General features: G+C 36.2%; 1 protein-coding gene across 34 annotated transcripts in view; it reads left to right on the forward strand.

Moving 5' to 3' along the window:
* The window catches only part of RBFOX1 (RNA binding fox-1 homolog 1), a 1,107,892-nt gene that overhangs the window by 819,291 nt on the left and 260,788 nt on the right, over positions 1 to 27,813 (forward strand). For 2 of the 34 annotated variants that reach the window (XM_065850600.2, XM_065850611.2), the window contains exon 1: positions 23,484 to 23,935. The exons of 28 other annotated variants lie outside the window; for them this stretch is intronic. In XM_065850600.2, coding sequence (XP_065706672.1) covers positions 23,792 to 23,935 — 144 coding nt within the window. In that variant the 5' untranslated portion in view covers positions 23,484 to 23,791. Of the gene's footprint in view, positions 1 to 23,476; positions 23,936 to 27,813 lie in introns of those variants that run through there. 4 more of the 34 variants (XM_065850617.2, XM_065850615.2, XM_065850597.2 and 1 more) reach the window with 4 other exon arrangements.

The following is a 27,813-nucleotide window of genomic DNA, read 5'->3' on the forward strand; positions in this document are numbered from 1 at the left end:
CTTATGCATCTTATTTCATTCAGAAACATTTACAAATGGAGATGAATTTAGAGGACATGCTTGCTTGATTCACAGTTGCCAGTGGGATTGTAGGAGATAGGATCCATTGATGTACCTAACCAAGTCTAAAGGCAAGAAGAGACAAATGTGGCATTGAAAGAATTTCAGAACTGGAAAAGATCAATAGAACAAGGAGAAGAGAGAGGGATAGCAGAACATAAAGGAAAAAAAAAAAAATAGGAGATTATGGAGGTCTACAATATAGATCGATACTGAGAATGGGAATCAAGAAAGATACCTTATAAGGATGAGCTACCACAAGTAGATTCCACTGTCATAGAATGCCTTGAACTGTGTACCTATAAATCAAATGCATTTTCTTCTTACCCCAGAAGTTGTAATTCCCTTTAAAAAAGCTAGGTACTTAAAACTTTCCTTCTTTTAAAAGAAGAATTACTGTCTTTTTATAAGGAGACATACCCTACCTGCTTTGTGTTCTCTAAATTGATGATGCTTCATCTCAGATTAACAGAAAAAAAAGTGTATTTTTAAATAATCTTCCTGATGTTCTTTTTACCTTGACTGGCCATGCAAAATTTCTCAAGGTGTTGCATTTTTCTTTCATTAGGCATTTCCTTGTGTCCTCCTCTTGCATGCTGTCTGTGATTTTTTTGCCTGCCTTCCCCTTCGATACCACACTGTAATAAAAGAGTTCTAGCAGAATCCCTTTGCTTACCTTTATTTTTGGTAGTGACAGATACCTGTGTTTGGGTTCAGACCACTCTTGCTTTGGGTCTTTTTCCATTAAGGGCTTTTAGTATTTTTTAAGGACTTTCTTAAGCGTGTAGCTGTGGCTTATGGTAGCTATCAAACAGGTAGTTTATAATAACCAATAATAATGTATTTTTGCTATGAAACGGTTTTCGAAATCAAGGTTGATGGTCCAAAGTTAAAACAGGTGCTGGTGTGGCATCCCTAACCCTGCTTCTTAGGAGAAAGCAAGGTATTTGAAGAGAGACTTGTCTATTTGAAGCACATTGTTTTACACAGAACTTGATTGCCATGTATCAGGCACCAAAATCGAGCTGGTGGCAGAGAAGGACCATATTACAAACTCGCCTACTAGCAGTTGCAGTGAGTTTGTTGCACTTATACTGGTGGCAGGTCACCTCATTTAAGAAAGAGTCAGTCTAATACTACCATCTAGTTTTATACACAGTGATTTTTTTTCAAGAGGTGTTGGAGACTGGAGTAATTCATAAGAGAGGAGACACTTTGACAGCTTCTTTTGCTTTGAAATTATCAGGTCCTCAATGCTGAGTGAGGTATTTTCATCACTGATAAATTATTAAGCACAAATTTTTCTTCAGGTGAGAATTTCATCTTCCGGTATGATGGATGTCTCCCATCTACACTGGGTGCACCCAGCTCCTTCAAGAGCAGAAGTTCAAAAGCTGTGTTTTGCCACTTCAGTTTTGCAGTTGCTTGAAATATTCAGTTTCCTCCTCCTTTTAAGTACTTCTTTTGACTGAATTGGTAGTATTAGCGAAAATACAGATGGAGTGTAACTTTCTTTTCCCCTAAACTTAACCAGACTTAATTGTGGTTTCACAGAATTATATTTATATAGTTTTTTTTTTTTCCTTTTTAAGCTAATGGACAATTCACTGTAATGATGAGCTTTATGTTGTCAGCTGAAGGTGATTTTTTTTTTTTTGTATTCTAATGATGTAGTGTTTTAATTTATTTTAACTAACTAAAGGTAGCAAGGCATGATCTTCACTATTTCATTTTCAAAAAGCCACTGATTGATGCAATGTTTTTTTATATATTCCTATGTTTGTGTATGTATACACACGTATGCAAATTCTCCCCAAATCCATGTCCAAATTAATCGTTAATTTGACGTGTTTTTTAAGAGACAAAATTTATATTCTGTGAAGAAGTACCAAGTTCACATGTTCACAGAAATTGGAATATTTTTCTGCATGCTGTGATTCAACTGAGAATATGATTTTTCTGTTCACATCTACAGCTGTTTCCCTCATACCAGTGTTGTCCTGCCTTTAAGAAGCAGCTTGCTTTCAATCTGTGCATTGTAAATACTGTGCCTCATGTGTGGACTATATTGACGTGTTTAGAATCTAGAATCTCTTTTAATTTGAGCAAAGTGTATAATGTATCATACATGATTGCTAAGTTGTAAGAATTTCAAATAACTTTCTTCAAAAAAAATCTGGACTGTGGAGATACATCAAATTTTGTTGCAACTGGGAAAAAAGTGAGGTATGCACAATAATTATTTAGTTCATCTCTGGGCTACTTTTTAGGTGTTGTGAAGGCAAAAAGCAAGTGGAAATACAGTTGCAGTCAGAGGTCAGTGTAAGGAAGTCCAGGTAAATCAAAAATATTCTACACTCTCTTCTCCCTTTGTCTGTTCCCCTCTGCCTAGTGTTTGTTTGCCCTACTGCTGCTCTTTTCATACCTTCTTCACTTATTTCCACTGTTGTTAATCCAAGGTAACTAAATGTAGTTTAGTATGTGCAAATAACAGGCATAAATGCTTAAGCTGGACAAGCCTGATGGGAGTTTACAGTGTTGTACAGCTTCTTCCTCACCTCCAAAATGTGGAAAGGCACATAAAACATTGGAAATCTCTTGGTGAGGTTTGTATAGGGTCTCTAAGAATTGCTGTAACAATTGCAAAGGTGATGTGATATCAACCTAACGGGCACACATAATGAGGACGCTGTTTGGACAGGAATGTGCCAGTGTCAATAATACACCTCATTCTGTTTACATGAAACAAATTTGGAATTTACACAGAAAACTAATGGAGTCTCTGGTGTGTCGCAGATTTCGTTGGCGTTATCTCCTATGTATAATTAATGTAACCAAGTGAGTGAATGAGCACTTTTCTGTAGGAGTCAATAGGCAAGTATGTTTGGAAAATGAATGAACTGCTAAGATTAATTGCAAGGCTGCCCGTCTGAATATGCTGTTGAGAGACTCAGAAGGAAATGCCAACCCTTTTATATCCAAAGGATTTTTTATTAAAATATTTTCATGATTTAAATAACATAGCATATCAGTTGGACTGAAGATAATGCTTTATTGTGACTGTACTAGTCTTAACAATTGAAAGCTATTAATAGTTATAAGATAATACTTCATATGAATATTGATCTTAATTTACTCAGCTTGTTAGTGTTAAGCATAATGATGGCAAATTCCAATAATTAGAAAAATGCATTTTCTAAAATGTACAGTGGTTGACCAGTCAGCAGAAAGATTTAAAGGGAAATTTTGTAGTAGCTACTTTTTGGAAAAACAAATAAACAAAAAACCCCAAAACTGTCCAATAGGAACATGATACAGTTAGGGACTTTCAGTTTTGCTTTGCGTTTTTCTAGTAATTTTATAGATGATATCTCTTTTAAGTCTAGATTTTTATTTATGCTTATTTTAGAAAAGTGCTGCTTATTGCCGGTATTTGAAAATTTATTTCCTGAAGAAAAATAATGTGTTGGTCTTTTTCTTTTTTTCCCCATTCTAGCTAAGTTTTAGTAATATTTTGAATCTATTGGTTAATTCTGTCTACAGATCTCTGTTTTGTGTTTTGTCTGCCACTAAGGTAACATCTGACCACACTGATGTAGAATGTGAAGTCAGTCTTGTGAACAGTAGACAAGAAAAAGCAAGTGCAAGAAGGAAAATCCTGAGTACTCGAAAGAAAGATCTTGTCAGTATTTAGTGTGTTCAAGTTGAGACAGAGGTTCTTTTTCTTGACCATTTTAGCCTGAAATCAATGAGGAATACATAATTTTTTAGATGTGTCTGAGATTGTACAGCAAATGGTCACCAATACGATTCTCAGCTGCCACACAATCTGGCGTAGCTCCTTTCTGCTCCGCAGCTCCCAGTTGTGTTCAGCCTGTTGTGGATGTGATGCCACTTTTTGGCTCCTTGCCCATCTGTTTTAGTAATCACTGTCATATAAACTGATATTTCTAAACTAGAATCCTTGTTGTTGTGAGATAAGCCCATTGGAGTTACCTTTTGTAATGTGTGAAAGTCATCTGTTGACTTGCTACTTTGAAAGATAAATGTTCCATTAACATTTTCTGCAATACATAGAGAAGGATACTGTGATTTTTTTTGAACACAGGGTGAGGGGTTCCAATGAAATATAATAAAAATTGAAAATGCATACGTTTTGTCATTGTAATGGTACTTTGACAGCTTTAGGTTTGGGGGGGTTGTGTGTGTTTTTGTGTGTGTGGCACTTTATTTTTTTAATCACAGAAGGAAACACTGTCCTTGAATAAAGTATTTGTATTAATAAGTTTTGGCAGACATAATGTTTTAAGTATAAACTATACAAAGAAGTGGTTTACCCTATCCAAATTCTCCATTAGCACAACAGGACTATCCTAAATGACATCATTATATATGTCAGCTGAAGTACAAAGATTTCGGGAATATGAAAAACAACTTTATTCTTACAGAAATTGAATAGAATCAAAGGTCAGTTAAAAGAAATGTGACATTCAGGATCAGACAACATCCTATCATCAACCTAACCCATTAACAAGCCCAGAGGCAGTGAAAAAGAAGCCAACACAAATGTCAGTGGAGTGTGTCAAAGAGCCAGATGCCATCACTGGCAAATAACTTCCCCAGCTTGGCATCTGTGCTTTCTGCATGTCACCCAAAGAGAAGGAAAAGCTGGGCACATCTGGTTATTTTGGGATGTGTATAGAGTAGGTTTCCCTCTCTTTATAAGCAGAGTTCTTGGCTGACTTGCATCAGGCATGTTAGTAACAAATTTAGAAAGAGCACAGGCATTTCCGTACAGGTAGATATATAAAAATGTGTATCTGTTTGTATTTGGGCAGGATGGAGCACAAAAAGGGGGAAGCCAGTGAAGAAGTCAGCATATAGAGCGGAGTAAAACCAGAGCAACATATAATAGGATTATGAAAATAAATATTTTCCTTTCATACTCCTTATGGTGTTTGTTTGGTTTAGTATTTTCAATAGTGAAACTTTAATAATTTAACTATTCCTAAGTCAGATCTTCTCTGTAATTTGAACAAATCCTTGGTGGTTCTCTTTGCAATGGCATTCCTCATAACGGGTTCAAAGAAGTAACATTTAGCAAATTTAATTTTTACAATTGAAACCGAATTATTATGTGTGGTTAGTCATATCGTTCTGTTATATCTGGATAATATATCTATATATCCATCCAAATATTGTTTGATCACTTCTTTTTAAATTGTAGGAATAATGTCTGTCCATGTTATCATTAGTCAGACTTTTCTTAGTGGGTTTCACCCACTATGAGAAAAAGTGTCTGCAATAATTTGAGTGGCCTCCAGTGATGGTGGGGCCACTGGAAACTGTCTACTGTAACTGGTAGTCTTTTCTGTTTAGCTAGTAGCTGGCTGCAGGTGTTTAAAAGGTGTATTGTCATATTTAAGTGGCTGTGTGTCTGTGAATTGGGTGGAGGGATAAACACTGTGACACTGGATAATTTTTACTTCTTCTGTTTTCAAGTCTGTATGTTCTATGGAAAAATTTATGTAAAGCAGATCTTGTGAACAGTCAAAATCCCCTTTTTAAAAGTGAAAATGCAACAGTAGTAAATATGAAATAAATGTGCTAATTAATTCAGTGAAAACTCTTTAAAGATATATTGATCAGAAAGAGAGAGACCTTCTGAGGTGAACTGTAGAGTTAAGATAATACTTTCCAGAGCTAAAAAAAGCTCACAGAAGCTTGTTTTTATGATTCATCTGTCAAACATAGTTGCAAAGACCCAATTTAAGGCAGACAATAAAGGTTTTTGATGAACACTCGTTCAATATGCTACCCCACTGACAGAGCTAGCCTTCTTTTTTGTATGGTAGTGCTGGATTCTGAAATGAAACACAGTAGGTAGGAGGAAGTTGAAAAGACTTCAGAAGCTGTCATCTGTCTCAGAACGAAAGGATTTTTTCCCCACTTTAAGTTTCAGTGTCCTATGTCTTTCATACATTCAGTACATACTAAAGCTATTGAAAAGATATCAGTGTCATAGCATGAGGAATTAGGAGTAAGAGCAAAGTTGTGGTTGGGGCTGGTCTGGGCAAAAGAGGATTACTGCTTTCTGAGTTCTTATTTAAAACCGTCAGGTCCTTTTTTCTTTTCTTTTTTTTTTTTTTTTTTTTAGGTTCAGTAATCATTGCTGAGGACAAAAACTATCAAGATATAATAATCAATACAAGTTACATTTTAGCAGCAGTGGAGTTTTAAGATTTTTAATGAATTATAAAGATTTTGTCAGGATTATAGAATTGACATTGTGCAATTTAAGGTTTTGCTACTGTAAGAGATCCATTTGCATATAGTTCTTTCAGAGTTAAATCCTAGAATAAAATATTTGTCATTTGGAGATGAAATTCCAAGTGCATCATCGCTGAAATATTTTAGCTTGCCAGTATTATATATGAGTTTTTCTTTCTTAATTGCTTTTTCTTCTCCTTATTATAGATGGTCTAATTTTTTTTTTCACTTCACCCTTTTACATTATCATGCTTCACAGACTTCACTACCAAAATCTTGCCACATAAACTCAATGCACGTCTTCCTTTGAATTTTTCTGGATGCACTCATATATATTTTAATTACGTTATAACAATATAGGTGCAGGTTTTGCCAGGAGGAGTAGCTGTTCTTAAACATTTAAAAGCAGTGTACTACAGAGGCTTGAATATTTTGATGTGTCTTTGATAATTTATAAAAGGTAAGTGGCTGGTTATTCCGATACTCAGTGAAAGATTCAGAGTTTTAATGTTATGGAGTCACAGAATGATGGATGTTGGAAGGGACCTCTGGAGACTGTTGAATCCACCGCCTCTACACAATCAGGATCAGCTACACTGGGTAGCAGATACATAGGGGCAAACACAGAGACTCCACAACCTAAGTGGAATGTTTGATAGATTGTCCTCCTAATAAAAAAGGTTTTATTATCTTTAAATGGGATATCCTGTGTGTGCCCATTGACTCTTCTAATTTGCCTGGACAGCACTGAGCAGTTTCTGGTTCCATCCTCTGTGCTTTCTCCAATCAAGTATTTATGTACATTGGTAAGATCCCCCCGAGGCCTCCTCTTTGCATGGCTAAGCAGTCTCTGTTGTCTCAGCCTCTCCTTGTACATCAGATGCTCCATTCCCTTAACCATCATTCTGGCCCATTGCTGGCCTTGTTCCTGCATGGGGGGGTTGGGTTAGATGACCTTTGAAGGTACCTTCCAACCCAAACTATTCTATGATTTAATGATTCTCTTGTGCTGGAGAGCACGGAACTGGACACAATACTCCAGGTGTGGTCTCAGCAGTGCTGAGTTAAAGAGGAAGGATGAGCTCCCTTGTCATAGTCTCACCAGGCCCTTTCTAACACAACCCAGGGTGCTGGAGACCTAGTTTGCTGCAAGGGCACGTTGCTGGCTTGTGTTCAACATGTCCTCCTCCTCTTCCATCTCCTTTCCTATTAATATAAAGCTACTTTCCAGCCAGTTGTTCCCCAGCCTGCACTTGTGCATGGGGCTGTTCCTCCCCAGATGCAGGACTTGGCATTACTCAGTGTACTGTTTTCATCATCTTCATCACCAGACTTCATCGCTTTGCTTGCATTTTTATGAGGTTTTGTATTACTTTGAGTAATGGATAAAGTCTGATTTCACGTTTTTCTTCTTGCAACCCCTTGAGCTGTATTCTGTGAGTGATAAATCTTCCTGGTATTTTGCAGTTTGCAGTTCACAGAACAAATTATGCAAACACCTTATTACTGTTTCATTAAGACCTTTTGTTTATGCTACATCACAAAACTGTTTTGAATTTTGAATTACCATAGATGCTGGTGTTTTATGGTACTCATGCTGAACTCCACCTTTGTTGTTTAAATATTTTTTTCTTTCCTTTTGCTTTTCATTTCTCTCTTATCTGAGAGATTTAATATCTTAAGATTTATTTTTTTTGTTACTGGCTCTTTGGAAAGCAACACAACTCGTATGGCTCAATCGATGTTACCGGTGTAATTGCATTACAGTTATAGCTATTATAGGTGAGTTTTTAGCAAATTATTGACAACTCAGTGCCTTGAATTTGAGTGACAGTCTGTTGTCTTATTTTGCTTAGAAAATGCCAATATAAAAACTTTAGGTAGCTACATCTTAATAATACATGTTAATGAGTTGGAGGAAGGATGAACCGAGCAGGGGCAAAGCTTCTGAGTCATTAAAAAAGTTTAAAAGTACTTTAAAGTAGGGAAAATGTTAGTGATCTTTTTTTGGAATTTGCAGTGCTCTATTTCTGTGGCCGTAGGTTGGAAACAGATTGGATGTCAGACTGATTGTCAGCATTTGTGTTAGTGGTTTTGTATGTGGGTGGTTTCTCAAGTAAAGAATTTTGCATTTATTGTAGAAGCTAGTAAGGTAACTTTCCTACAGCTAGTTAGGTATTAAAATACATAAGATATAAATAACATATAATGAGTTTGAAAGCTTACTTTGTGTTTCAGATAAAAGGGACTCCTGAAACACAATTCACTATGAGAATATGAACACTTGACCAACAAACTGAAAATGCAGTTTCTTCTGTGTTGAAAGGGTTTGACATGATAAGCTTTCTTTCTAATGCTTCTGTCGCATAAAGACTAATTTCTGTGGGCTTAAATAAACATATACTGAACCAGTGTATGTGCATTTTTATGCCTTTATCTACAGCAGGTGGTGGTGTATTGCAGTAGTTGATTATATACTTTATCTTAATGATGTAGCCTATCATCACACTTCAGAATATTACTCAAAAATCTGAGTTCTGGCTCACTAGAACATTTTAAGCACATAATTCCTCTAGAATGACTTGCTTAAACACAAACTTTAGGCAAGTTATAAATGATGGGTTTTGCACTGTCTTCATCTCCTTGTGTCCCTCCAGAGTCACAGTAAATTAGGTAGCTGAAAAAATGTGACTTAAATATGTGACTAGTTTGAGTTGGTATATCATATTTTTGTTTTCATTCCAATAATCATTACCGAGAGTTAGAAGGCCTAGCTTTTAGTAACCTGGCACATAAATCAATATTTCACAGCTTACTTTTGGAATAGAAACTACCATTTTGTTTTTCAAAATTCACCTTCATAATGAAGCAGCATAACTCACTTCACACAGGCAAGCTACCATTTGGAATAGAGTATGTTAGAGCTACAGCAGGTTTTTCTCTTTTCTAACCTCTTCTGTATTAATATCGAATAGAATCTTAGTCCATGTAACTTGCTACTGCATTGTTTGACTGAATGTCATTTCATATCCTCTGCAAGTTTTTGTGTTTTGTTTTGTTGTTTTGTTTTAATATTTTAACACTTCCCCAGTAAGAATCTATTAATGAAAGGTGACCATTTGGGATTTGGTGTACAAAATCAACACAGCTTGAATCATCTATTATTTTTTCTTCAGTCTTTTGTATGTCAAGGGAAAAAAATTGCTTGTAGCATGTTATGAAATACCGTGCCACACGCACATAGAAATGTATCATAGTTGGCGTATCTGTAATTTACTTGTAAGTATGAAATTCCTGTTAGGAATCTATATATCATATTAGCAAAACAGTATCCATTCTGTACTATATTATTTTGGCAACATGATAGCTAGATTTGAAATGGAATCCAAAGTTCATAGTTGGCATCACATTGAGAATTACTTAATCACATTTTCCTTCCTGTCACTGACCTCATCTCTCTCCAGCTCTAACTATAACTGCCTACATTGCAGCAGGTGTGGGAACCCTCTAATATGTTTGTGCAGTTTCAATTTTTAAATCTACAGTGAAGATAGTAGTTTTCTGACTGCATATCAGTTGGGTTTTTTTTGTGGGGCTGGCACCAAAATAGTCAAGTAACTTATTATTTGGGATGATTAAATTCATTATATTAAATGTATTTATCGTTTTTATTTTTCAGTTTGTATCTCACAGTTATTAAAATTATATTAGCAAATACTAAATGTGGAATAACAACAATAGGTAAAGACAACAATGAATTACAATTACAGTGTTCATCCCCCACAAAAGCCCATTATTCCCTGCATTGCACTTCCTCACTGCCAGTAGCAAACTGTGTTTGTAAAGTTACTTTGAGTAATGCTCATAGCCATGTTCTGTTTAACAATAACGCAGCATAAACATTACATGTAAGGTTCAGGACTGTTGAGCATTTGAATCTTCTTTTTTTTTTTTTTTTTTTTTTCTGAAAACCAGAAATTCCTAATTTTCAACCGAATTACTGCTTTTATCCATGCATCTGATTTGGACTTCTTACCAGAGTAAAAGTTAAAATTACACGGGGCATAACTCAAGTAAAGCTGGATTTAGTTTGACAAAGGCTATACATAAACCAAAATTAACTTCTGTTAGTCATAGCACACGAAAGATACTCTGTATCTAAGTAAGCATTGACACAGTATGCTCAGGATCTTTGTGAGTGCTGAAGGGAAAAGAATCTTCTAGTGGTTGATTTTGTCGTTGTTGTTCTGTTTAATTTAAAACATAATTTTTTTCTGATTAAAAGTTTTGTGTGTGATGTAAGAAATACAATCAGAATGGCGCTTTTGAATGTAGTCAAGGTTTTGTGCGGTGTTTTTTTAAGGAGCAGAAGTCCTTTGCTAGGATATAAACTGATCAGAAAAAGAGCGTAGAGTTAAATTCAAGCACGGGGACTATGAATGGCATTGTGAAATGTACATTCTGGCCATGTTATGTACTTTAAGGAAGAATGTCTCCTCTCATAAAACAAAAAAAAAAGTTTTTCAGATGCTGCTGTATACTGACAGCTGAAGAAAAGCTTTAGAGAGGATCTCAGTTCTTATAAAGAAATGTCTTTCTACTAGTATTTCTAATATCTAATAGCTTAATTGATAATTCCATGAGTCCTTTGTTGGTAATTTCAGCAATGTGAGATATAAAATTTATTATGTCATCCTTCATGACAACATCTTGTTAGTTCTTACCTAATTTGAGCTTTCATTTGGATAAATACATTTCTGGTTGGTAGTGTGTTCCCCTCCTCCTCTGCCAGCCAGGGCCTCCCCTCAACTCCCTCTTGCCTGCCACTGTAATGTGAAGCTTAACAGAGTTTTTAATCAAAATTTGAATATTATGGTAGGGAGTTAGAACCTGTTTGCGTGTAATTTGGTACTTTATATTTAATTTTGTTCCCTGTTGCTCCTTTTTGATTTGTTTTTTCCTAGTTGTATTCTTGGTTTGGAATGGCAGCTTTGCTCTGAACTTCAGCCATCCTTCTGTTGTGGCTTAGAGCATCAGGAACATCAAGTTACAGAGAAGCACAGACCTGGGACCTTTTATAATTATTACCAGTTTTATAGTTACTGTTAGTCGAGGCTAACCCTTGAGATGTGTTAAGAGCTTTTAGAAGTAGCTAAAACTTTTTGGAAGAGAGGATACCTGAGAAAGGAAAGCAAGCCACTCTTCTGGTCCAGATACTCTCCCAGCCAACAGAGGCTTCTAGTCTGAACTTATAATTGTTGCTAGCAGACTAAGGAAATAGAAGGGAGTCATAGAGTACATTGACAATACTGCTTGATGTTTACTTTAAGTAATACATATGTAGGTATCTTCCAGGATCTTTTTAAACATATATAATTATATTGTGTATATGTGTGTGTATGTAAATATATATAAACATAAAAGTGATTGACAACTGGAATTTGTTGGATGTCTAAATACTGTTAAGAGTGTCAGGGCTGTTTAAGTTCTGGGAATAATAATACAGAGGAAAAAATGTGACTTCAGATCACCTTTGGCATCAGTCTCATGTTTTAGAAATCACTAAGAGTCTTGGTGCCATGCAGGAACGGGGTACATCATACTTTCCCCAGTCTGTCTGTCATGGTACCAAACATATGTTGAGGAAAAAATACTGGGCGCGGGGTGGGGGGTGGGGGGAAGCTACAAAAAGAGTATAACAGTTGATATTGTAGAAACTGGGTATTGAGTTTTTCCTGTATGATCCTTTTGGTTGATTTCCATGTGAAGAGAAATCTTGCATCATAAAGTTCAAGGCCTCTTACTTGGCAGCAAGGACTGTCAACAAGAAAGGCATTCATTATTAATAATGAAAAAGTCAGATCATTTTTCATCTTACCCAGGGAAGAAAAGGACAAAGAGACATCAACACATTAAGCTGTGTAGCTAACCCATTCTGTCCTCCCTAACCCGTGGTAATGAATGTGATATATGCAGGCAGAGGCAACGTACACTGCCAAAACGTGTAGATTTGTCATGCAACACAGCTTTCTTTTTTTGGTTAATCTAGTGAGAGGCAATATTTGTTCAAATAGGACAATTGATGTATTTTCCAGTGGTGAATTCTGTGTCAGGGCACCCATTTTCAATGAATTTTATCTCTGTTCCTGGGTGTTTTCTTCATAATTATATAGATAATGTGTCACTTTTGCATTTGAGGTTAATTAGATAATCTGAGCTTGGAGTTCCTGTACAAGTTAGTTATTTCAGTCCAGGTTAAGTATCTACGTTTGTAGTTAGTGAATACAATTTGAATACCTAGCGTTTTTTTTTTTTAATAGAGGAAAATATTCTGATTGGTTAATATATATCCTAAAACAGGATGCTGCTTTTTTTTTTTTTTTTAAACTTAGCAGCTTTTATTAAATGACATGTAAATTATCTAACAAGGTTCTCAAGTATATAGCAAGTATTTAGGAGAAACATTATTATGCTTCCATTTCTAGGAGCTAGAATCAAAAGCAAATTGTAAATTGCAGACTCCAAAATCTACATTCCAGATCTCCTGGAATTAAACAAGTACAAATACTTATAGTTCTGGAAGGCAACTAAATGTTGTGTAGGTAACGCATTCAAGAAAATATGATTTATACTTATGGTAATTGTACCACTACTGCTTCTATACAGCATTTCTTAAGGGACACAACCATCAGTGCAAAACTCAAGAAACATTAATTTCATGCTCTGGTCTTCATTTTTCACAATGCTCTAAAGTACTCTTGTTACACACATGCTATTTGACTGTACAGGTAAAGAAAACATACACAGTGACATTAAGTGCGAGTGTGGATCTTTACATGCAAAGTTCATGTGACTGTAACAGTGTATGAGGAGCTGTTTGGAGTGTAGGTGAAGGACACGTCCCCAGTGGGATCACAGAAGGGATAACAAGAATGATCAAGGGAAGTTGTAGGAGCAGGGATGAATGCTAGGCTAGAGGACAAAAAAGAATGAATGAAGACGAGGAACCAAAGGTTTCTTATTTTGTGATTCAGTCATTCCAGCAGGACGTACTATGTCATTTTGACTCTACACATTCTACATTGACTGAGAGTGGGTCAAGGTGTGTGTGGTAAAGATGTATGTACTAAAATAGTCAGGATGAGTGAATTCACATTACACAGATAATCCTAGTTCTGATGGTTTATAAGTGTTGAGTATTTAGTTCACAATCTTGGTAACATATGTAACATAATTTTCTCAGTATACTTCATATTGGAATGTGTCAGTAGGGGATGGGTACATATGAAAAAAATAGTAAAAAATTAGTTTATCCAGTTATTAGGACTAATTCTGTGTGTACAACTCCATTTTGTTGATTGAAGTTTTGGTTTTAACTTGAATTGAATAAATGAGGTCTAGAGCAATCTCAGAATTGAGCAAATACTACTTTGTGTGTGATATTTTTCAATGAAGGTAAATGAGAACTTATTCACTCACATCAGCTTTCTGTGCATTTACAGTTTGTTTATGACTTCAGGGGATGGGTATAGGTTTTCTTCATATAAATACCTTTGCCATTATAGAGGTTTGTTGTTTTATCTGTTAGTAATACATCACATAAATCTCCAACTAGCAATGATTTTAAGCATTCGTTAAAAGCATTTCTGTAGAGAACCTGATACTCATAAACAGGATTAAAATGACTGAGTTGTGCATCAAGGCTGTCTTGCTTCTTGACTAAGTCTATTTTATGGCAATTGAATTATTTTGGCAATATTTAGGTAAATAAGATTGTTAAAGTTTGTTTTTTTCAAATGTATTTCTCTCCATATTATTTAAGTCTTGAAAATCATGTTGACTTTTCAGCAATAGGTTCTGAAATATTTAAAAAAGAATGAAGAGTAAATGAAAGCACACCTTGACTTTGTGTCAAAACAAATTTTTTGAGGATTGGTAGTATGAATCAGGCTTATCCAGTCCTGGTATTGCCCGTTATTTTGTAAATATTTTATTGCAGGAAAAATATAAGTTTTCCATTTAGTTCAATTTGGAAAGGATCACCAAATCCTTGAGAAAAATGATCCTTCTAACTTACCTGCAGCACTGCAGGTGTTTTGTGTTCAGAGAGCCCAGGGCTGCAGTCACTGAGTGTTCAGGCTCCTACAAGTTTCAGTGAGTTTGACTCATAATAAACGGAGGGTGGAAAGATACTATAGTGGGTTTTTTGTTTGTTTGGTTTTTCTATGTGTTATTTGTAGTCTAACTGCTTATTTGATTTTGTTTTTCTGCTGTTTTGTGATCTGTGAGATCTTGAAGTTGCCACATCTGGAGATTACTAGCGAGTCCTTGCATCTAATTTTGTGCTTAACTATTCTGTGTTCTAGTGGAGACAGTTCAAATATTTGATTTTTTTTTTTTAATCTTTTATTGATACGTGAGATTCTTACTCCCCAGCGATGTTGCTTATCAGAATTAGGGAATGTAGTTTTGGTACCAATAATATCAACTTCTAGTAAAAATTCAGGATTGGCATCTATTATACACAATGTAGGTGATACAATAAGATCTGTGCTACATCTTAATGAGGGTTGAGACTGTTTCTGGAGCAGGGAGGTTATTATGTACACAGTGAGATATGGTCTGTCTCTCCAGAGTTCACTTTCAGGTTACTGGATGGCACCAAACACCTGTAATTAGATGTGAAACCCTTTGTGTGTAGGTCACCTGGTTTATACTGACTGAGACCTGATGTTGGCACCTGGTGACCACTTAGTGGCCTGGATGAAACTCATGGCTGGTCTCAATTAGTCTCCTGCAGCAGAGGTGACTTCATCACAATGGGCCCCTGTGATGACAGGTGCAGGAGGGAGGCCAGAGGCTTGAGTGGGCATTCTGAGCCGTCTGAGAAGTTGTTCCGAGAGGCAGGTCCTACAGGTCAGAGCTGATGTAAATGCGTGAAAGGATTAGGACTTGCACTATGCTGTGTTTAGTTTTAAGGAAGAGCAGGTATGTTAGTATCTGATGTGCGTAATTTGCTAATATTAATTTAGTTAATTTTATATTCTAACTTTACTTCTGTAATAATGCATAAAATGTATGCAAGATGGTGCTTTTTGTTTGGTGTATGCGCTTTGTGGATGTAAGTAACATAACAAAGAAAAAATGAGTTACTTTTAAAGTCCTGGCTTTGTATTGCTTTGAACGACCACTTTAAAAACATGTTAGTATCTATGCTGTGAGTCCCCCATGCCTTCATTTAAATACAGTATTTGCTAATTAGTAAGGTTATCTGTATTCTTTCCTGCTTTCTTTGTGCAGAAGTTGAGCACATGTTTTGTAGCAGAGCGCTAGTCTGCTGTCTCCCACCTATTTATGGAAACGTGTCTATGCTCTGTCAGCACTATCGAGAGGTTACCCATGCTAGCTTTAACTTACCTGTCTGGCCTAATAATAGTAATGTTTCTTTTGTGCTCTTGGGATGTAGATGTAGAAACCTTTCATAGCAGAGAAGTTTCATGTCATGGGTAAATCTAGGAAATTCTAGGTTGGAGATGCAAGTTAATACAAAATGCCTTCTCTGTGTATGTGAGCAATTAGATACTATACTGGGAAGTACTACAAACCCAACTACAGTAATTTGTATGCTTTCATATTGGTTTTGAGAATGCATTTAGCACCTTACACACCGTATGTCAAGGCACTTTATGTCTTACTGACCTCACTGATATATTCTCTAACTCTTTTAGGACTTTTGAGTAGCTGAATTGTATGGATCAGGTTACAAAAAAGTGTGCATTCAAATAAAAGCAGGACTTTGTATCAATTCTGTATGCAAAGCTGCTTTTATGCCAAAGCATATAATTCTGCAAGAGTGATACAGAGCCAAAATTCTGAAGTTAAAGAAACACACAAAGAAACAAAACCCTTCTCTTCATAGATTCTGGCACAGGAGTGAGGTTGGGTCAAGGCATCTGATGTCTTTTGCTGGAATGGTCTTTTGGCTGTTTTAGCAAGTCTTGATAGTGCTTCAGTATAAACTGATGCTCAAAGTTATGAAAACCTAAATTTTAATTTGCCTGAGCTGCATCTTTATCTCCTTGGATGAAGATGGATATTTAACTAGAACCCTTTGGGCTTGGCCATAAGGATTTTAAGATGTTTTAGTGGAAAATCAGATTGAAAGCCACGGGAAAGAGCTAGAGATGAAGCGCTAGATTTTGAAGAGTCATTGAGCTAAATTTAAAACTTACTTAGTCGATCTTATGGAGTAGTGTCAAAATGATGAGGAAAATTTTGAAGTTTACTGGTAGGTGATAAGTAAAGTCCTCAAGGGAGCTGTGCAGGTATTGTTCATTGCACTGGGAAAGTGGAGGCTTGAGAGATTCAGCTACAGTTAATGGATGATCTGTTGCTTTGATATGTAAGCATGTTAATATTTTGCTGTTATACATTAAAATGAGCTGATGCAGTGTGGATGAAGTCTGGTAGATTTAGATTCAGGCTAAAAAAGTGGTTTCATTGAAGAATAAAACTGTGCTGATGTCCAGCTAATTTAATTCCTGCAGAGAAAAGATACAACCTTAACATTAATAACAGAATTAATTTATCATTTATTGTCCTTCTGAGATTTGACAGTCTTTTTTTTTTAAAGAGATAAATAATCTTTCACAAAACCCTAAAACTTCAGCAAGATGTGTTTATGCTGCCCTACTATGTATACTTAGAACTGTATGTGGTGATGCTTTGTTTTTTTAACTTCTTTTAACATCACAAGAAGACGATTTCTGAATTTTCATGCTCTTGCTGCTTATATTGCACTCCAGGTTATATTCTTTCCTTGTGATTTCATAACAGCAGAAGAGCGTGGGATGTGGTGGTGCGAATAAAGAAACAAAAAATTGGGCCAAACTTTTATCGATTAATGAATCTGTGTGAAAATTTTGGTTTAAAATAAGTGTATTTGATGTGAATGAAATTGAGATTGTAGTACTTCAACTGGCTTGTGTCTGTATAAAATAACAGAATTTTGCATACAACCAAATCTGGGTGAAATACGTATAATATGTCCTTACTGTTTAAATGGTCTCTCTTTCTCCTATCTGATACTTTAACAAACAGCCCGCAGTGGCAGCAGGGACAGGACAGGAAAGCTTCATCACTTTACATCAAATTGGGGACTTTTTTTTTTTCTGGGATTAATATTCTATTCTGTGTATTTTTTAATTCTGAGTTTTAAAATGTAATTCTGAGTTAATTTTCTGAGGGTCATGTTGTTATGTCTTTTTTCATCTGAAATGACTATTATACAGCAACACTACATGTGACACACTGATATCTTCTTGCTAACATTACGATATCAAGAATAACCTAAATGGTAATTATTGTAACTGGATGTTTCTGGCAAACTAGTTATTTCATGAATCCGGCTTGTACCAGTGTATCACAGATGTGAGCAATCTTTGTATATTTCTTTTTGAAAAGGTTTATTTGGTAGTGTGTCAGTTATGCACAGTAGGTGAGAGCACCCGGTGCTTGTGAAAACGAAACATAGAAGTGTCCGTAGTACCTTCCTGCCAAGTGAGTTGGGACTGGGATTGACAGAAGATTTTGCTGCACCGATTTCTATTTCACCTTCTTAGTTCTGTCTTGTGTCTATTTCCCTGCTTCCTGGGTCTGTGCTCCAAAGGTCACAGTTTAGATGAAGCTTCCTCCCCCTCCACCCCCTCAACCCCCCCCCCCACCCCCCCCCCCAAAAAAAATGTAGTTGCACATCATCTTAAGCTTTCCTAAATCAGGGCTGCTGCACTCACCGCTTGCAGCTCCTCATAGTGCAGTCATCCTTTGTTCTGGCAATGATGCTTGTGCCATTGGGTGACAAGTGCTTTCTGAAAGCTCTTGCTGCTTCAGTTGCCAGCCGTGCTGTCTTTCCAGTTGTCTGGCATCTGCATCATTTGTGCCAATGCTGGTACACAAAAGGGATGGGAACACATAGATGGAAGAGAACAAGGGTGATGGCAATCCCAAAGTAATTTAAGGTGCTTTGGAACCTCATCCTGTGTTTTCAGTGTGTCAGTGTGGTTAGGCATATGGTTTTGAGACACAAGTGTCCTGATAAATATACTTTTTTCTACCCTTTATTTACTACGCGAATTGCGTAGCAGACTCGGTGCCCCCATCAGGAGCCGGTGCCGCCCGTTCCAGTGGAGTCACTGGTCCGAGCTCGGGCTGACATAACGCGCGTCTCCACTAGATGGCGCTGCCGGTCCGGCTGTGCGCGTGCCGCGGGGGAGCCGAACCCCGGCCGGGGACACGGGGACTCGAACCGGGGTCCCGAGAGCGTGGAGTCCCGAGGCAATCCACGATTGTTTTGAAGAGATATACACTGGTGTAAACCCTACAAAGTTGAATCAGGATCAGGTTGTTAGACCTGTCATCTGTTCATCCTTTCCCCCTTCCTGTGCCCCCCCCAACCCAGCCCTTTACTTTCTGCAGAATAGCTAGATACAGCAGGCCAGGAAAATCAGACCTGTCAAGAAACATGCATCTTCTGTTTGGAGGTGTCTCTAACTCTTTAAGGCCTGAACATTTTTTCAAATTATTATTTATTTTATTACTTTCCCCATCACCCACCCTGAACACATTGGTGGCAATAAGGGCTCTTCACTTCTTACGTTGTGAAAAATCTAGATAGTTAATATTGAATGTTTATGAAATATGTATAAAGTGGTGCTGAAGAGGTTAACTGTATTACAGAGTCTTTGTAGACGTTGGGTATGAAATACAGGAGAAGTCAATGAATGTAACACAGTGCTTAATAGAAACAGAAAATTAGTGATTCTTATTTGCCTGAGGTAAGCGCAAGCCTCTGCGACGTCTTGATCTTTGTGCAAAGACCTAGTAAAGAAGAGCAATCCTAACAGAAACCTTAAATTAGAAAGAGGGATTTTCCTGACTAGAAAATCTCACTGGGAGGATATGTCACCCGTTAATTGAAAAGAATAGAGGGAAAACCTTTTATTTAGTCTTTTTGACAAAACAAATTATTTAAAAACATCAGTGATATTATCTTGTTTATTAAAAAAAAAAAACAAATATAACACACATGTATGAGAAAATAAAAAACTGTGGAAAAAGTCAAAGATATGAATGATTGCTCTTTTTTATGTAGTGGTAGAAAAGGAGTATTTAGAGAAGGGTCTGCGCTGCTATTAGCTGCTATACCACTCGCCTGAATTGTTTTTATGCTACATCAACCATTTTATAAAGTTGAGAAGAAAATACATTCTTCACATGGATAATTAAATATGCAGTTGTGATTCTGTTTTTTTAAATGCTTGATGTCTTGAGGCATGCAATCTTTAGAATACTGTGTCCCTTCTATATGTGTAAACTTGTTAGCGTAGGGTACTAGTGAGACAAGTTTGAAGTGTCAAATGGTGTGTGGTCTTGCAGGTGATCTCTTTCAGATCTTTTGTTTTACTTGATGGAGAAGGTTTGACTGATGAGGCAGTCTGCTATGATAATTCTAAAGGTTAACTTTTGGGCTGAATGTTTGTAAATGTGAATTTTTAACTCTGGTTTTGAGAAGTAGTAGTTGACTACCAGATCACAACAAACTGAGCTGGTGATTGTAAATGGAACATGTTGTACTAAATAAACAAATGCATAGTAAATGAAAGAGTGTTTTTGCCTTTGTATGTCAGCTGTGTGAGAAATACTGTTGGTTCTTTTTGCTTTGCTTCAGAGATTCTTTGATTTCTTTTTCTTTGATTTGCATATGCAGGGTTGGTCAACACTTTGTTCGTATTTTTTAAATGGTGGTCTCACTGGATGTGGGGAGAGGGTGCGTATCTGCGAGTTCTCCCCCTGTGCTCTGTACCATGACGCTGACGATCCAAACAGGCTGGAAGAGGGAGCGTTGCCTCTCCTGGTGGTGTGGTGGGCGTTGCACGTCAGATGAATCTGTTAGCACTGTGGAAGAACATTTTATTTCTACATTTCTAATTGAACTCCCACAGAGGCTGATTTGGGTTGTGTAGATTGGTAACCTCCTTCTGTTTTGAAAAAGGTTTGTAGTTGTTGTTAATTGATATTTAATTGATAATATCAGCAACAGAGTGTGGGATGAGTTCAGTTACTGACCCAACAGGGCAGCACTGAGGTAACTGGAAGATGTTATATGCTGCAGGCAAAGTGGGCGTTGCAGTTGCACACGTACAGTTTTGTAAAATAAGAGAAAAATCAAGTTGTTATTGATTTGCAGATGAAATATTGACGGAGCATATACTGTTCTGTGAAACAGCATAGTAGTTACAGTGATGCTGTCACTCTGTGTAAGGACAAAAGGTCAGGTTGTGAACAGTCATTCATGTACCTTGGGCACATTTGCAGTGGTACTTACTGTATATATAGCCGTAACTTGGAATGTGGTTATGATTGATGGATTGAGTTTGGTACAAGAGTGTGTATAAACAAGGAAATGGCTTTAAAGACGAGACATTGATTGTATCTTTATAAAAATAAAACACATTTTGTTACCTATTTTTCTTTTTAGACATAATGACAAGTTATCCTTGGAAGGGATGAAAATTGGCAGTGACTTTCCCCTACATCTCTTGAAGTAGCGTTTTTCAAGCTAAAGAATTCTGTTTCTCACTTAGGTCTCTTACACTAATGCATTATTTATGTTTATCTATTGTTTCTCTGTATAGAGATGATTTGGATAGTTAAAACGTCATGTTCTTGTTTTAATAATATGAATATACAAATGTAAGGAATTCCATAATATTTGTGGGTCCTATGTTTCTTACTTTGGCATGTGTGAAAATTAAGGATTAAAGACCAATGAGAAATATACTTTTAAAATTAATATTAGCTACAGTTACACTATTAAATTCTCTTGAAGTAATTGTTTAACACACTGCCTTTAAGAGTTTAATCTGTTTTATGGATGTCCTTTTAGCTGTAAAAATGTACAATAGACAGAAGAAACTTTCCTTGACCATCACCATGTTCCAGAACTTCACTTTGGGAAATTGGATAGACTTATACAGTTCCAAACTGTTTGGCTAGGAAGTGTGCTGCCTTTGATTTTGACATAATGTGGAACGAGTTGATTATTTGCCTCCTTACGTAACTTATTTGTTTTTCATTAAACATTCTGATAAGGTCTTATTAAAGTACCATGTATTATTTATGGTATTTCATATGAAAATGAGCTGAAGGGAAAATTCTATCAGCTTAGAGCATTTGCAGAATAACAGCCCTTCTGTGCTAGGGAAGAAAAAAAAAAAAAGAATGAAGAAAAGCATGACATAGTCCTGTCAGAACAGGAGACTGCTTAAGGCACAGAGAAAGAATGAAAAAAGGAGAAAGGGCATAGAGAGGGTTCATTTCTCCTTTTCGCTCTCTCTTGCTTCTCTTCCTCTGTGGCGCGTGGGGGTTTTTGTTGCTTGTTTGGTTTTTGTTTGTTGTGGTTTGTTGTTGTTGTTGTTGTTTTTTTGCTTTGATATTGTTTTGTTTTGGGTTTTTTTGGTGATAAAGTAATCTGTGCTGTTCCAGTAGATCAGTCTGTGATAAACTGCAGAAGCATGGATGTTTCCTAAGCTAAAGACAGTCCCTGATTGTAAGTTTGTGCATGATTGTTTTGGTGTTTCTGGCTAAGTTCTGAATACATTGGTTCTGTTGCATTGGCTGCTTTTGAGAAAGAAAATTATGTAATAACTGATTCTGCTGGAAAATTTTCGATTTTGCATGAAGAAGACGTTAGTGGATCTAAATCAGTCTCTGAAGCTTGTGTGGGTGCAGGTATGTGTGCGCACATGTAGAATGAAAAAGAATATGCTTTTTAAATACAGAGCCTGAGTTGCAGTGACATGTTTTCTATCTGTTTCCAGTCAAGCGGGGACTATTATTTGTTTTTAAGGGTAGATCTTAATATCAAACCAGTCCTGCTGTTGATGAAATAAGACTTTTGTATGTGGGTTATTTATTTATTGTTGTTAACGTTATACTCTTGATCTAAGATGTGTTTTTGTGGGAGTTAGATATCCTATAAAATAAGCAATTTAAAAATCTTCCTGTAGAGTGTTTTTAAAAAGAACCCCTTCACAACCTCAGGTGGTGCTTTGAGGTTTGACCTTCTTTCCTGAAGAATTAATAATTAATTCATCTGTCAAATTCTAATTAAAAATAGTGGTATCTTCTGTGTTACTTAAGTTGTAGCTAAAAAAAAAAAAAAAAAGACCTGTAATGTAGGACCTCAAGGACAAGCTGTGATATAAATTATTTGATTTGCAGGTCACATCCTACTTTATTACATAAAGACTAACTAGATCTACTAATGAATAATTATTACTCCATAAAATAAAGGGGGGGGGGGGAGGGAAGCCTGCAAGGGTGGAATACTAATTTGAGGTATCACTCTCAAAGTAAAAAGTAAACATTAAATTCTGAAAATTGCAAACGTAATTTTTCCATGTAACCTGATAGGGCAGTCCTTACAACAGATTGACTAGCTGTCAAATGAATTCGTAATTTTAGATGAGATGGGGTTTAGACTAATTTTGAGATGCAGTCTTTATTCCAGACTGCTCCCCTTCCCCCAGTAAAGCAGACTATGTGCCATAGAATTTTGTTTCATTCCTTGTGTTTCTGCTACAACAGTTACACAGATAAGTCACACTTTTGCTGTAATGCTTTTATAGGCATCTCTGGGAAACTAGGTGGTGAATGAAACGTAGATATGAAATTAATTCATATTTTAAAAGGAAAAAAAAGCTCATTTACTGATAGCACTGTATATTTGCTGGCATCCACTGACTAGCCAAGATTCTTTCCCTTCCCCACTTTGTGCTTCATACTTTTGTTCTTAGAAGGGGAAAGCCCTTTTCATGTCAGGTGTGAGTCCTGGGAGGAAAAAAAAAGTGTGTGTGTGTGAGTGTGTATGTGTGTGTGCAGAATCATAACAGGCATTCAGTCCCAGCTGGGCAATGACACTAATTGCCCAGATCTCATGGATGCCTGTGATGCAGCGCGCTCACTTTCTCTCCTTCCCTATCCTCTCCAGGGATTTTTAAAATGCAGTATTTGAATTTTGGTGAGTGGTAAAGACCCTGCCCTAGGACCCATTTGACAAATGAGAAGCTGTGCAGCATCAGCACCAGCCGACTGAGCCTCACTGAGTCAATCTCTCTCTCTACTAGTCAGCAGCTACTGTTGTGAGACAAGCTTCAGCTCCCTGTGTCATTGAGGAAGTTCCATTTGCTCATCAATAGGCTGCAGGCTGTGTCTTCTTTTTTTTCCTCTCTGTTCAAAATCCGTAGTTTAAATCTACCAAGTTGCCTTAGCTGACAAATGAATGTAGGGATATAGCGCTGGGGGGGGGGTGGAAAAAAGGCGTTCAAGAAATACTGTTTCTTACTTAAATAATCAAAAGGAAAAAAAAAACGTAGTGACAAGATAGGGCAAACGTGCTTGCATGCAAGCCCCCTCACTTGTTCTACGTAGACTTCAGAGCAACACCATGCAGCATCCCCTTACGGGTGCAACCTGCGTGGCACTGCCGAACGTGGGCATGTGTCCCCAGCTCTCCTGTGCCTTGACTTTTATGTACTTACAGCAGGTAAGTTTGCTTAACTTTTTCTTTTCCTATATTGCCTGCTTTGTCAGCATCGTTGGGGGATTTGTAATCTTGGAGGTATTTTGTGTATGAATAGACTGTATAAATGTCTCCCACTGTGTGGAGTGAATGTTGTGCCTGCACTGAAGAATGGCGAGAGTGAGTAGAAAATATGTTTTAACGGAGCATCAAGCCTTTGCATTTTTTTGTTGTTGTTGTACTGTCCTTATTGATGCTGTTGATAGATATTTAACACAGTACTTTGACTGCTTTTCTCGTGGATACTGTAGCAGAGTTTCGGCTGTAAAGGACTGCTCTTTATTCACTTGCAGGCATAAATTATACTTCTAATGTAAATGTGCCCAATGGCAATTTTGTTTAAGCCTTCTTTGAAGCCAGGAATTTTAAGTCTCAGTTGAAACATGCTGCTGATTAAAATCAAGCTGGTTTTTAGTTCACAAAAAAAAAAAAAAAAAGGAAGAAGAAAAAAGCCTGTTTATAAAGCTATGTATGTGCAGAATTAATACTTCTATCACTGAAATACACTGGAATGGGTTTTGAAAATGTTCTGCTATCAGCAAGTTGATATAAATTTCCAGTGCGTTTTTAAGATTTTTAAAAAATTCATTTAATATAATTTTTGCTTCTAGTTTGTTTTTTTTTTTTTTTTTTTTTAAGTATCTCCATCCCTGTTCCTCCCCAAATTATTTACAACTTGATACCCTCTCTCTGTTATAACATGGAATGAATAACTGGATAATAACACAGTCTTTTTTTAAACTAGTATTTTGGAATCAGTGGTTTCTGCTTCTCTATTTTATAGCTGAGTCTACCATTATAGTCATCTAGTAAGTATGTAGAGCCAAGACAGATATCTGTTATCATGCAAAAATTATTAATCCTGTTTATTCTGTTACTTTCTGCTGAAACTTCAGGGAAAAAAAAAAATTCTTGTGCCTAATGTAACGAATAGGGGCATTTCTTCCAACTTCCACTACAGTAGCTTATATGCATATTTACTTCCATGGAACAGTGTCTAACTTTATTTCTGTATTTAAAAATGCCTGGAAAATATATACGGTGTTTCTTTTTGTTCCTGAAGATTAAATAAAATAGATTTAAAGCTTACTTTTATTTCAGAATATTTTTTTTTTCCAGTTAGTGTAGAAAGAACAGGACTCAAGTACTTGCAGGATATAAACCCTTCTCTAGCTTTTTTTCTTCAATAGTGTAGTATAAACCATTTCTGACTTACAGCATGGGAGTCACAATCTTGTATACGCCATAGATTATAGATGTATGTGGGAGGGATTCATATATCTGCAATTAAAATTTGCATCAGATAAATATGATGTATTTAATATTTAAATGAATGGCGTGTCATAACTAAAATGTATGTTCTTAGTAGTTTTGTATTCTGGATACATTTTGGAAATGACATTTATAGATCAGCTTTAATGATCCAGTGCGACTTGTGCACTTACTGGGTGTATATGAAATATACTCCTCTATTTAGTTGGATTTGTTCGAGTTTGCTGAACAACAATCTGTATGTTAAAGATCCAGCTTTTGACAGGAAAAAAGTGAATTAAGGTGAGAGGTCAACATGGCCACACAAGGAGCTGGTAAAGGAGAACATAAAGATGAGGTTAGGTGCTATAATAGCCTTCCTGTGTGAGCTATTGCAGTATCATTATGCAAACACATCTATAGTATGGCACTGCTTTAAGGTTTAAGAAACTGTGTGACCATAATGATTACTTTAAAATAGTGAATTCCATCTATTCCATTTGAGAGAAAGATGAGAAGTGATTGCTAATGCACTTTACAAAGTGCTATATCTAGCGGATAATTTTTAACTCTTTAAGTGGATTAACTGCCACATTGAAAGTTTTTGTTTTAAGTGTTGGCTTTCTTGTCTGGTTAATCCTATTGGCGGTTTAGAATCATTCTACCTCTACTGATCACAGTGACATATAAGTTAAAAAGTCATCTGAATTCCTGAAGATAATTGTGACAGGTTCAAAATTCTGTGCTTGTTGCTTGTTTTACTTGCTGGTTGGCATTTCAGTTATTCTGGATTCCTAGAGAGTCAGACGATTATAATCTTAATTCAGATATGATTTATTATTTTATGTGTTTGGTTAAGTATTTGTTTTGAAATCAAGTTTCTTTATCTCAAAATCATTCAGACAGATAGTACTGTGGTGGCATTACCTACAAAGCTAATGTAACGTGGTTTGGTTTTTAAATAGGAAAGGATAAACAGTCCTTTGTATTTTCACAATCATTAATAAACTTCTAGCATGGCGGTCTACTTGATTTTTTTCTTTTTTTTTTGCATTTTTCTCATATCTGATAATTTCTAGCAAACCTACAAAAATACCTATGTTTTGTATGTTTAGTGCTAATACCACAGTCTCAATGATACTGTAAATATTTTTCTCACTCTATAAGGTTGTCTATCTTTCTTAAATACTGGTCACCTCAAAGCTTTATCTGGCAACTTAATAATTAGTGATTCCCCTGCTTGTGGCCCCTGTGACCAGCAGCACACAGGCATGTGAACCTATTTAGTAGAGCTTGTTTGGTTTTTTCCTTTAAAGTTGCACTTCAGACATGTCTGCTCACTTGCACCTCAAATAAAATGAATTCAGACATCTGAATTACAACTGAACTCTCAGTTGTTAAACTTTACTGTCTTTTTAGAATCTGTGAAAAAATTTACTCTCTTTGTGTGTATATGCTAAATACGCTAGTGTTCTGGCACATGTAAGTTTTATAATCGGAAATATGGCTTTCCTGAAAGCCATAACAGGCAGTACGTTCTTTTCAAGATGAGCAAACCAATAAATATTTATGTAGCCATGAGGATGGTGGTTTTCTGTGGAGCTGTATTAATCATTTGGGAAAATCTGTGTTTTGGGAGACATTTGAAATTGGCCATTTTGTAATTGCTAAGCTAACACTGCCTGGTTAGTTTGTTTAGTAGAAATGGATGCATTGTTTTCCACAGTGTACCCACAGAAGTGCTCTGCTACTTTGACCAGTGCTAGAAACTTCAGGTTTTGCCCTGAATCTTCCAGATTATGCTCGTATATAATGTTTTAAGAGCTAAGTGAGGAACTGATTTTTTTTAAACAGTTTGTGCATATAGGATGCTTCACCTAAAAACATTTAAAGCTTAACTGTTGAAAATACAGTTGAAAATAAATAAAGTACAGAGGCCTAGTTCACATTGCAGATGAACTGTCAATAAGATGTTCACTTGAAAAAGCCAGCAAAAACTGAAGGGTGCTTCTGAGTTAGTTAAGCTATTTGAAATGGTCTGAAATTATTTGAATATTCCTTTACTGAGATACTTGTAACTTAGAAATCCAGAAAGAGTTTTTAAACAACATTGAAACCAGAATTACTGTATGGATAGCAGAAAGAAGATATATGGTTTTGATTTGGAAGTTTTTACAGTGTCATTATAAAGATAAGGACAATTGGGAAAAGGGTAGATGCATTTGGCTTAGAATTTTACCTACTGTCAATATTTAAAGATACAGGGAAAGGAAACTCAGATTTGTAGTACACCCTATCGCTTGGTAATATTTTATGGTTTTAGAAATTACTAAATAGATTTACTTTCTCTTCTCCTCCTTAATACAACACATCAGTGCAAGAAATAATTTCTGTCCCCAAGCTTATATCAAAGGCGTGGGTGAAGTAGTTCTTGAGGCAAAATTTTGACTGCCTGTGAACTGGGATTGAGCATATGTTAATGGAGGCTTATTTATGTTAACTAGTATTTTCATATGTTATATATTTGCCCGGACACAGGGTTATTTAATTCATATTTTCTGAGTAAAGTAACAAAGTTAAGCGTTGCTTCA

This window comes from Patagioenas fasciata, chromosome 15, assembly GCF_037038585.1.
Source record: "Patagioenas fasciata isolate bPatFas1 chromosome 15, bPatFas1.hap1, whole genome shotgun sequence".
NCBI classification, from domain to species: Eukaryota; Metazoa; Chordata; class Aves; order Columbiformes; family Columbidae; genus Patagioenas; species Patagioenas fasciata.